Source organism: Mesoplodon bidens (assembly GCF_964165515.1).
Source record: "Mesoplodon bidens genome assembly, chromosome: 14".
Lineage (NCBI taxonomy): Eukaryota > Metazoa > Chordata > Mammalia > Artiodactyla > Ziphiidae > Mesoplodon > Mesoplodon bidens.
This window is the reverse complement of record NC_138170.1, coordinates 36,856,371-36,867,549: the sequence shown is the minus strand read 5'-3', so window position 1 is coordinate 36,867,549 and position 11,179 is coordinate 36,856,371. Positions and strand designations below refer to the sequence as shown.

The 11,179-nt window shown below is 39.1% G+C and overlaps 1 protein-coding gene across 1 annotated transcript; it reads right to left on the bottom strand.

Moving 5' to 3' along the window:
- Positions 1-3,834: 3,834 nt before the first annotated feature.
- TMEM17 (transmembrane protein 17) lies at positions 3,835-10,178 on the bottom strand. The gene is made up of 4 exons (XM_081253678.1): positions 10,055-10,178; positions 6,125-6,228; positions 5,853-5,966; positions 3,835-4,904 (listed from the first exon to the last, which is right to left on the bottom strand). The coding sequence occupies exons 1-4, from the start codon at positions 10,152-10,154 to the stop codon at positions 4,626-4,628; spliced, it is 597 nt and encodes a 198-aa protein (XP_081109804.1). The 5' UTR covers positions 10,155-10,178; the 3' UTR covers positions 3,835-4,625.
- Between the last annotated feature and the right edge of the window lie 1,001 nt (positions 10,179-11,179).

Genomic DNA, 11,179 nt, shown 5'->3' with positions numbered 1-11,179 from the left:
TCCCTTAATTCAAAAAAAAAATTTTTTTTTTTAATTCTTTGCACTTCCCCTTTCACAACTTTTAGTTTTTTTCCTCCTTAGGAGACTCTGTTCCTGTGGTAGCTACTCAGAAACACAAAGATGAGTGGGTGAGGTCTCTAAGGTCTCTAAGTCTTTCCTTGTCAAAATTTTCATTGCAATATCTTTAGAATTACAGAAAGTGGATATTATAATTTGGCAATATGCATCAAGAGTCCTCAGAAATGTTCATACCCTATGATCCAGCAGTTTCACTTCTGAGACTCTAGCTTACTAATCAAAAAGAATCATCTAAGATATGGAAAAAAGCTATATACGTGAGATGTTCATTACAATGTTATGTATTGTTGGGGAGTTCTTTTGCTTGGTCTAATAATTAAATTGATGCAAACAGATTAATAGGAAGAAAAAAAACCCAATTTAATTCATATGCACGGAGGTCTCATAAAAATGGAATCCTCGAGGTGAACAAAGCAGGCTGTTTATATATTATTTTTAGACAAAGAAACAATTATTTGTGAAGATTTAACAAAGGGGCTTGTGCTTGGGGTAGCAGACTAATGAAGAGGTAACAAAGTTTGTCTACAGAGTTTTCTTAGCCTTGAATTTCCTAACTCTGGTGATAAGGATGCTTTCTATCTTCCTGGTGTAAGGAGGATACTTTCACATGGGAGATTATTTCCTGCTTTCATGGGGAAAGAGGGGGTTAGAGTGTTTTTCTATATCATTTTTTCTCCACTGGCTTAAATTCAAACTAATCAATATGTCATTGTAGCATATCTTGGGGCAGCTTGCTCTGAGGCCCAATAGTACACATGCAAAAGAAGAAAACAACCCAAATATCCAACAACAGGAGAGAAGTTTAATAAATTACTGTCTATCTACTTGATGGAATATTGTGCAATCATTTAAGATAATGGTCATGTTGACTATGTAGAAAGATAGGTAAAAATTTATAATGTTTTCAGAAAAGCAGGGTGCAAAGTCGTAAGTGCTGGTGGTCACAGCTATGTTTTAAAAAGCATTTACAACAGGAAAACTGCAAGGAAAGAGGACATTTGCTAATACTTATTATTTTAGGGTATGGAATTATAGATGATTTTCTTTTCTTTACTCTCAAAATCTTGATTCAAATTCTTTTAAAATTTAAGTTTTTGAAAACTATAGTCTTCACAGATGCAAATTAAGAACTATTCAGATATGTCATGTCAAATAAAATTTATAAAAGACTATTTCAGATAGAGCTCTATTTAAGTCTAATAATAATCTAACAATGGCCAGGCGATGGGGGTGGATAAGATAGTGAGTACGTCATTTTGTTTACCATTGTGTGTAATCCCCAAAAAGATACATTAGAAAAAAATTTTAATACCTATTTTAAAATATAAAATAAAATTATTTTTTAAAAAATCTTAATAGGTTCTACACTCAAGTTTATTTTACTGCCACTGACTTTATCCAGGCCAGTTTGTTCTCTCCAAAGTTGCTTCATCAAGTTCTACCTCTAGCCCAACGCTTATAGTACATTTCCCACACTGTTTTCAGAGAAATCTTTCTGAAACCTAAATGTATGTGATATTTTACTGTTTAAACTATTCAGGGATTCAGAATATTAGAGTCTTTAGCTTACTAGCTCCTCCCAAGCTTCTCTATCTTATTCTATGTCCTTTCTTCTCATGCACCCTTCCCACCAGTTGTATCAAACTACATGTAATACCTGAAACAGTACTCAGAGTCACTATTGCTTCTGTCTCTTAATACTGAAACTAACACTTAATAGCAGCTCAGTCTTCAAATCCCAAAGTGTTACTTTCTTTGGGAAGCCTTCCCAGATTCCTCATCTATTATGTATTCTCTGTAATCCTACAGTGCTATCCCTGATTTGCCCATCTGCTTTTTCCACCAGACAGTAAACGTCTTGTTATTGTGTGCACGGGCAAGCGCAAGTGAGTGTGTATGAGCAAGTATGTGTAACAGCACTCCCTCCCACCCCTTAAAAATCATTCTTCCGGGCTTCCCTGGTGGCGCAGTGGTTGAGAGTCCGCCTGCCGATGCAGGGGACACGGGTTCGTGTCCCAGTCCAGGAAGATCCCACATGCCATGGAGCGGCTGGGCCCATGAGCCATGGCCGCTGAGCCTGTGCGTCCAGAGCCTGTGCTCTGCAACGGGAGAGGCCACAACAGTGAGAGGCCCGTGTAACGTAAAAAAAAAAAATCATTCTTCCTCCCGCCCCATGTCCCCTCCCTGTGTTCTGACAATGAGAGGAATAGTGATTGCTAAATGGTGTTGATGAAGGGCTAGTGTGCTAATCCTGGACACCAAGTGCTAGGAAAAAAGAGAGGAGATGCACTGGAAGCCAAGGAGTGTTAGCTGTCAGGTACTTATTAGGTAGAAACTCATTCACTGCACCTCCCTGATGAAGTTAGACTTTACTTCCAACGTTGTACCCCTGAGAACAGGGAGCCCATTTATTTGTCTATGAACTCTCCACTCTTCCTTGTACATACTAGGCATTCAAACATATGTTGATTAAAATCCAATTTTTAAAAATAATTCCGATTTACAGAAATTCACATCCACCTTGTCTATAATTAGGAAAAAACCCCGGAAAAAAAAATATGAAAGACAAAGTGTTTGTGAAGCTCAACGTCCTAACTAGAAAACTTCAGAACAGTGCTGTGAACCCTGAAGAGGAAGATGTAACTGGAATTAAGGATGGGCAAACTTATTCAAATAAAAATAAGGACTGCCTAAACTCCAAATGTGCTGACATGGAAATATCTATCTCGATTTTCGTATGCTTACATAGGGAACCAGCTATACTCCAAAAGAAAATATTGGTTCAGCCTAACACAAAATCATGGTTTTGTTGTTTAGACAAAAAACAAATAACTTGGTCATGTTCTCAATTGATTTTCTTAGTTTCTTTTTTCCCATCCTTATTATATCTGTATTTTAAGCAATATGGCTATTAGAGCAAAAATTTTTTTAAATTTTAATAAATTGAATACATTTTCCCCCAATTTTTATAGTTGCTAAAAGTTTTGATTATCACTCTTAACATTTTAGTGATTACTCTTTTAACCTTAAAGTTTAAATGTTTCAGAGGCTCTGATATTTAAAATAAAACTCTGGAAACAACTGTTAAATAGAAAATTCTTTCTTGATCATCCCCTTAATTTATCTGCTATGTAGATTTAGTGTTCTTAGTTTATATTTTCTTATAAACTCACCTATCTATTCCTATCTGGAAACAAATGCAACAAATATGTTTTAGTAAACTATCCAAACAGAATTCTATTTTGCATTTCAAATTATTGGAATATACCTAGTGACAGCTTTGGTATAGGGGAAAGGCTAATCAGCCACTGCATGGGGGTAGAAAAATTTGACTGAATTTTATATATAATAATAGAAAGAGCATAAATAGACTGGTCATGTGTGATTAAGAGTGTGAAATAAAAAAAATTTCAAAAATTAAGCAATATAAGAATGTATAAGGCACAGCATGGAAATCCTAAAATAAGCATGAATTACAGAACAGGAAGATTAGAAAGAATGATTTTTAAGGTAGCTAAAACTATCTCTCAGTAAAATACATTACTTATAAAGGCACATTTCCCTATAGGAAAGAAAACATTATATCCCTTAAGACAATCCAATAGTCACTTAAAAATAATGTTCAGATACACCCAAGCAAACTCTGTAATAAAAATAACGAACCCACAGCCCAAAAGAACTGTACAAGACAGGAATGATTCCTACAGATACTTTAATATTTTATACCTTATTGTAAAGACATTTTACACACCACCACCATAAATACCAAACACGGTTTTATTTATCTACTTATTTATTGTTTTGAAAGATTTTTTTGATGTGGACCATTTTTAGTCTTTATTGAATTCGTTACAAAATTGCTTCTGTTTCACGTTTTGTTTTTTTGGCCGTGAGGCATGTGGGATCTTAGCTCCCCGACCAGGGATCAAACCTGCATCCCCTGCACTGGAAGGCAAAGTCTTAACCACCAAACTGCCAGGGAAGTCCCTGAACATGGTTTTATGAAAGTAACAATTTTAGAATAAAAACATTTCCTAAATAGCATGATAATCCACCTGTTTTCTTCTTAACCTCAGTATAACAGCTAAGACCCTAGCAGACATGAAAATTTGGTGTCTTAGTTTACAAATGTAGTCTAATACATCGGAATACTGACAAGCATTTCCACGTGCTTCAGACATACTGCCAACACACAGATAGCCAACAAGATTAAAAGAAGTATACACATTTCTAGTTATAGGTACTAACTAGAAATATTACAATAAAGATGTAATGCCACCAATACAGGTTTTCACACACCTGAAAAAGTCAACAACAAAAAAATTCAGATATTTGACATCAGGTAGACAACACGTAGGCTTTAGGGTTGATTTACTGCTTTCATGTGATGTACAAATAGTCTTATCATTGCCCCCAACCCTGGAATTTCAGAGCATACAGTTCAAAACACTTGCTTTATCCTTTTTCTCGTGCTAGCCCTCTGGTGTTTTCCTAATTCCTGCAGTTTTCTAGAATGATCTTTCAGATTTTCACTCAACAGCACTGGGTCAAATCTCTTCTATACAGGATCTCACTCTTCTCATGTCTCCTCTGCTCACAGAGAGCCGGTCAAAGTCTTGGAGGTGGAAACGAGTTGCCAACTGATTTACCATTTTCCTTAGGGTAAGAAATGCTGAAACAACTTGGAAAGTAAGGAATATAGTGAAGATGATATGTACTGCTTTTTCCAAGGGCAGATTCGTTAGGCCTTCATTAAAGAGCAAGAACAGAATTAAAGGCAACTGCAGTAGAAGGCTCAAAAGCCAAAAGCCAGCCAGCTCAGGAACCTGCAATGACACACATGATGAGTATCAGATCAGTGAAGTACAGTCTTCTGTTTGTATCAATAAGCAAGTGATACTACTTGATGGCACTACTGTGAACATACATTTTGAGCTCTGTAAATCAAAAGGAGTACAACATGGTCCTTGTCCTCAGAAAACTTACAGTCTAGACTGGAAGAGAAAACTTACTTATGTGACAGTCCTAGAATACTATAGTGAATAATGAAATGCACCACTTAGCATTATAGACTAAATGCTACAAGAAATAAGACAAGAGGGAAAGTAGGGTAGGTAAAAGACAGAATTCAAGGAGGTAGTCTTTTAAAGTTGGGTAGAAGGAGGAAGAGGCAAGAACTTAAGTAAGCAAAGATGTGGAATGAGTATGACTGGGAAACAACACATCACCTGGAATGGATGCTTGGATTAGGAAAAAGCAAGAAATACAGTGGGACAGGCTGGGACAGGCCCTTATGAAGGGCCTGAAAGAACACAGAAATCTTTAGGGATTATCCCTAAATTCTGGTAACTGTAAATGCTTAGGCAGCATGATGATTCAGAAAACATGAGCCTTGCAGAGGAAATGAGTTTATCATTTTCCCCCATTCTCTTATTCAGGATCTAAATAATCATGTTTAATTGACCAAGTATTTTCAAGACTGGTGAGAAGAGGGAAAACTATCACTTCTTAGGTGTTTACTATGTTCAGGTACTTTATATAAATTACTTAATCCTAACAAACCTGTGAAGTAAATATTTCCCCAGTTTTATATGTGAAGAAACCAAAGCTCAAGAGATTAAGCAAACAGACCACAGTGACAGATGTGGTGAAGTTGGAGCTAGGCCTTAACTACAGGCCTTTGCTCCTTCCACCACATCTCACTGCCTTTTCCTTGTTAGGAAAATCTTACTGCATTTATGTGTAGCACCGAGAGAAAGGAAAGAAGAGCCTACCTTCTCCTGCAGGTTCCCCATGTAGCCCAGATACAACCTGATAGCTTCAATTAAGGTTATTAGGATGATAACGGTGACCACAATGAATTTGTAGTAATCAGGCAAGACTGAATACTAAAAAAACAAAAATAAACATGTTCATAAAATCTCACATACAGTAAGACTGACCTGAGATTAAAAAAAAATATGAAGAACTTTAATTTTATTGACAATGTAACAATGCTAGGGACGGCAGAAGAGACCTCAGCAGAAGTAGTAAAGTGTAGATTTACCTTCATCTGAAGCATCATAATGCTGCTCACCCACCAAAGTGGGAAAAAATAAGTGTTAAAATAAAGTGACATCTGCAATGCCAAACTGGAAACCATTTCATTATCTACGGAAGAAAGAGAGAGAAAAGGAACAAACTCTTAACCCTGGTCTCTGCCCTATACATCCTTTAGTTCCTTAGAATTAATAACCATAGCATCAGCTTAACGAAACTCCAAATTTTAAGCCTATTTATAATCATTGACAGTGAAAGGAAATAGTCATCATAATACTATTTAGTTCCTATGTTGGCTACTTGGGGGTATGTTTCATATTTTTCAATTACTTTATCGTTTTCCCATTACAGTCTGCTGACTTTTTTGCATACTACTGGTATAAATTAAATGTGGAATATCAATATGAATCCTATTGAACAGATAACAATAATAATCATTACCTCCTTTGTAGAGTTCTGTGTAAAGAGCCTATGAAATGAACACATAAAATACATAACAACTAATCTCTCACATATAAACTAATCTCATGCAAAATCTAATCTCCCCAAATTATAATTAAACAGACACCCCTTTTCAACATATCCTAATCCTACCTGTTCATTCATATCCAATTCAATGCCACTTTTTCCATAAATCCTTTCTTGATCCCATTCCCCCACTCCAGCAGAAATCTCTTTCCCCTCTAGGTACTTATCACTCTAACCTGTGTGTAAGAAGTGTTAGCAAAGAGCCACACTCCCCTCACTTGAGACACAATCTGGTTACTGAAGAGACAATGAGCTCTGGAGTCCAAGTAAACCCGGAGCTCCCTGAACTCCCTTAGAACTCTAGATGCCAGACTTGGAATAAATTATTTAACCTCTTTGAGCCTTACTTTATTCACCTGTAAAACAGTAACATTAAAATTACTTCACAGGTTGCTTGTGAGGATTAAAGATAATATAAATTACTTCACCCTAGCACTATGCCTGGCACTTAGTAGGCACTCAATAAATATGAGTCCTTTTTCCTTCTCTTTTACTTATACACAGGCTCATTGTAAGCACAGACCACATTCTACCCAAATTTGAGGCCCTCATAGAACCTAGCATCTTGCTTTACACATGGAAAATACCAAATATGCATAAGCAGAAAGAATGAATTAATGAACTCATTAATGAATGCATGAAAACATACTATTATAAGGGCATTACCAGTGTAGCCATTCATGATACATGAGTTTCATTTATCTAAGGCTGATTACATAGTACCTTTTGCTTTCATATAAGGGGGAAGGGTCCTAAATTAAGAATTTGATTTTTAAAATTGGGTCCTACAAAAGCATCCTAAATTTGACTAAATTCCAACAATTTAAGAGCAGATATATATTTTGAAATCCACTGCTCTAAATGAAAGAATTTACAAAGACTCTAAAATAAATATATTTTTAAAATTAATTAATTTATTTATGTATTTTTGGCTGTGTTGGGTCTTCGTTGCTGTGCGCGGGCTTTCTCTAGTTGTGGCTAGCGGGGGGCTACTCTTGGTTGCGGTGTGCAGGCTTCTGATCGCGGTGGTTTCTCTTGTTGCAGAGCTCTTGCTCTAGGCGCGTGGGCTTCAGTAGCTGTGGCACACAGGCTCAGTAGTTGTGGCTCGTGGGCTCTAGAGCACAGGCTCAGTAGTTGTGGCACACGGGCTTAGCTGCTCCGTGGCATGTGGGGTCTTCCTGGACCAGGGCTCGAAGCTGTGTCCCTTGCATTGGCAGGCAGATTCTTAATCACTGCGCCACCAGGGAAGCCCCTAAAATAATTTTCTTAAAAACAGATTTTTATGTCTTTTTCTCTGCATCTGAATTTTATATCTATCATTTAACAGTTTTAAAATATAAGATAGTCATGGTCTCTCACAGCCAGGTTTTTCCTTTAGCTCCAAGAATATCCCTGATTATTATGTCTACTTTTGCTTGCACCTATTTATTAAATTACCACTGATAAAGGAATGCATTCTTACAGTCTGTTAAATCTGAAGGTAACTCACTTGCCTAGGATTTTCTCATAACAATAGTACAACTCTTGGTCAGCTCTGGTCATAATACATGCTTGCAATTACAGTACAAATAATCAAACCTAATTCAGATCCACAAGGAAGAAAATGTGGAAAAATAGTGGTAAATTAGTTAAGCTGAACATTTTAATACCTTTAGAGCAAACACTGTAGTCAAATTTTGCGAAAAAGTTTTTTTTTTTTTTTTTTTTTTGCGGTACGCGGGCCTCTCCCGTTGCGGAGCACAGGCTCCGGACGCGCAGGCTCAGCGGCCAAGGCTCACAGGCCCAGCCGCTCCGCGGCATGTGGGATCTTCCCGGACCTGGGGCACGAACCCGTGTCCCCTGAATTGGCAGGCGGACTCTCAACCACTGCGCCACCAGGGAAGCCCACGAAGAAGTTTTTATGTTAAGAATTTTGTACATGAGCATCTTAAGAGTTATGCTATGTCTATATTTCAGCAGATCAAACTTACCATAATGCAGCTGAAAATCAAGTTAATATGTAAATTAACCTTGAAAGCACAAGACATGAATTTACTAAATTCTGCAAAAGTACAAGTTGACTTCTGTAAACGGAACTTAAATTAAAACATTATGTAATATAAGTCAGGGGTGGGCAAACTACCAGCCAGCTGCCTGTTTTTGTATAGCAATGAGCTAAAAATGCTTTTTTCACATTTTTAAATGGTTGAGGAAAAAATATCAAAGAATAATAATATTTTGTGACACTGAAAATCATGAAATTCAAACTTTAGTGTCCATAAATAAAGTTTTATTGGAACAATGCCATGTCTATTCAATTACCATTACCTATGACTGCCACAGAGACCTATGGCCTGCAAGGTCTAAAATATTTACTATCTGGCCCTTTACAGAAAACCCATGATACTTTACATCATCAGATTTTAGTGCCTTGGCTTTAGACTAAAAAACGTAATAACCTAATTTTTCACATTATGTTTTTCTCTGTACATCCTAAATCAAGACCAGGCCTAAATTGAGAGGACAGGCAAGACATCAGGGTGAAAAATTGAAACGATGGGAAATGACTTTTCTTTGCCCCCTTTAAAAAATCCCTAAACCAAGCAAGAGGAAAAGATTTCTATTTCCCAGCACAGTTCAGTGATAAAAGCTGCGTGGGTTTGGTTGACAGTATGTTGTCTATCATGATTTAAGAGAGGGAAACTTTTCTGCAGAAAACTGCGTTGTCACTTGTCATGTTGAATGTAGCATCGTGGTATTTTGTTACTTGATTTAGGGCAAGAAGTATAAATAGGGGATGGGAAGGAGAAGGCCGGGAGAGTGCGAGTTTTGTTGAAGGCGTTGCTAGAGTGGCAGGTGCCACTCTGTATTGGATAGCATTTAAAATAAAACTTCTTTCCATGTCTTCTTCCAGAAAATGGACGTGGTGGAAAGTACATGTTCTGCTAGGAAAGGAGAAAAGGAAAAGATATTTTACTGGGGTAGGGGATAGTAAGTGGAAAGAGGAGATTGCCTGGGCTGTTTCCACTCCACTCTGGCCAGAAAAGCCAGGGCGAATGCCGTAGAGGAAAAGCAAAGTCGGCCTTCTCAGCCTTCTCGGAGGGCAAGGGACAGGACGCGGGCTGCGAAGGCGGCTTTTATATTCTTTTTTGAGGAAGGCCGGCGCCACCTCAGCCGCCCCGCTTGCAATTAGCCGGCCAGGCCGCAGCACTATCAACCCGGAACCCGCTGGGTTACGGGGCCGGGGTATCTGGTCCCCATCTCAGCCCCATCCCTCGGCCTGGCCCCTCCTCCAAGGAGCTTCCCGCATTGCGGAGAACCAGCTGAAGGCGAAACCGCCATCTTAGGTCTGGGCAAAATCTGGCCGCTCCAAAACTCGCGCCAGGTCTTCCGAGGGCCACACGCCCTGCGCTGGGCCTCCGCCACTCACCCGGACCCTCGTTATACTCCGGCCCGGTCCGGCTGGAGTCGCTGAACACGGTCCGGCTGAAGTTTCCCAGCCTCTGGCGGACCGGATCTGGCAGCTCCATGCTCTGGCCTTGGTACTGCTCACTGCTGCGTCTTCGGGCGCTGTGGTGCTCTGAGGTTCCCAAGGCAACCGGGCAGGCGAGGGCGCTGGGGGCCCGGGCGCACGCGCGGCCGCACTGCACGGCCGAGGCGTGGGGCTCCCTGGAAGGGAGAGGAGTGCGGGGAAACCCATTCCTGCGGAGCGCCTAGCCAGGTGCAAAACCGCGTATTCCTTAGTCCTGTTTTAAGCTCCGCCACTTTAACAACGAATAAAAATAATGATAAATGACCTGGGGTTGGACTGTGATACAAGGACCTCTAATAACCTTGCCAGTGGGATGCAACCTTTCTGGAAGGAAATGAAGAATGAAGGCAGAGCTTAGAGAACGTTCATGACCCAGTAGCTTATACGTGTTTGTGTGTGTGTGTATGTATACACACACACATACTCTCTTCTAGGAATATATGTTATTATATACTAGGAATATTTCATATATATACATGCCACACACACACAACTCTCTTCCAGGAATTTATGATTATATATTAGGAATATTTTATATATACACACCATATATTACATATATATATATTTGATGGAATACATTGCAGCAGTTTAAAAACATGGTGGCAATGAATTTTTTTTTTTTGGTTGCGTTGGGTCTTCGTTGCTGCACGCGGGCTTCTCATTGCGGTGGTTTCTCTTGTTGCAGAGCACGGGCTCTAGGCACGCGGGCTTCAGTAGTTGTGGCTCTCGGGCTTTAGAGCGCAGGCTCAGTAGTTGTGGCACACAGGCTTAGTTGCTCCGAGGCATGTGGGATCTTCCTGGACCAGGGATAGAACCCATGTTCCCTGCATTAGCAGGCAGATGCTTAACCACTGCGCCACCAGGGAAGCCCCGAATATTTGATAATATGGATTAACTTTAAGTAAAAATAAAAAACCAGAAGTAAAACTAAATAGGAATGAACCTAATTTAGTAAAATGTGTGTGTAAATATGTGGGAAGCAGAGAAGGGGAGGAGATGGCACAAGCACTGTGGCTTCAA

What these genes read in the sequence shown, in the direction of transcription:
- TMEM17 (XM_081253678.1), bottom strand. Translation starts at nt 10,154, where the DNA reads ATGGAGCTGCCAGATCCGGTCCGCCAGAGGCTGGGAAACTTCAGCCGG. An exon ending in TTATGATGCTTCAGATGAAG is followed by an intron (nt 5,967 to 6,124) that starts GTAAATCTACAC and finishes TTGTTTTTTTAG; the next exon opens with TATTCAGTCTTGCCTGATTA. An exon ending in TGGGGAACCTGCAGGAGAAG is followed by an intron (nt 4,905 to 5,852) that starts GTAGGCTCTTCT and finishes GTGTCATTGCAG; the next exon opens with GTTCCTGAGCTGGCTGGCTT.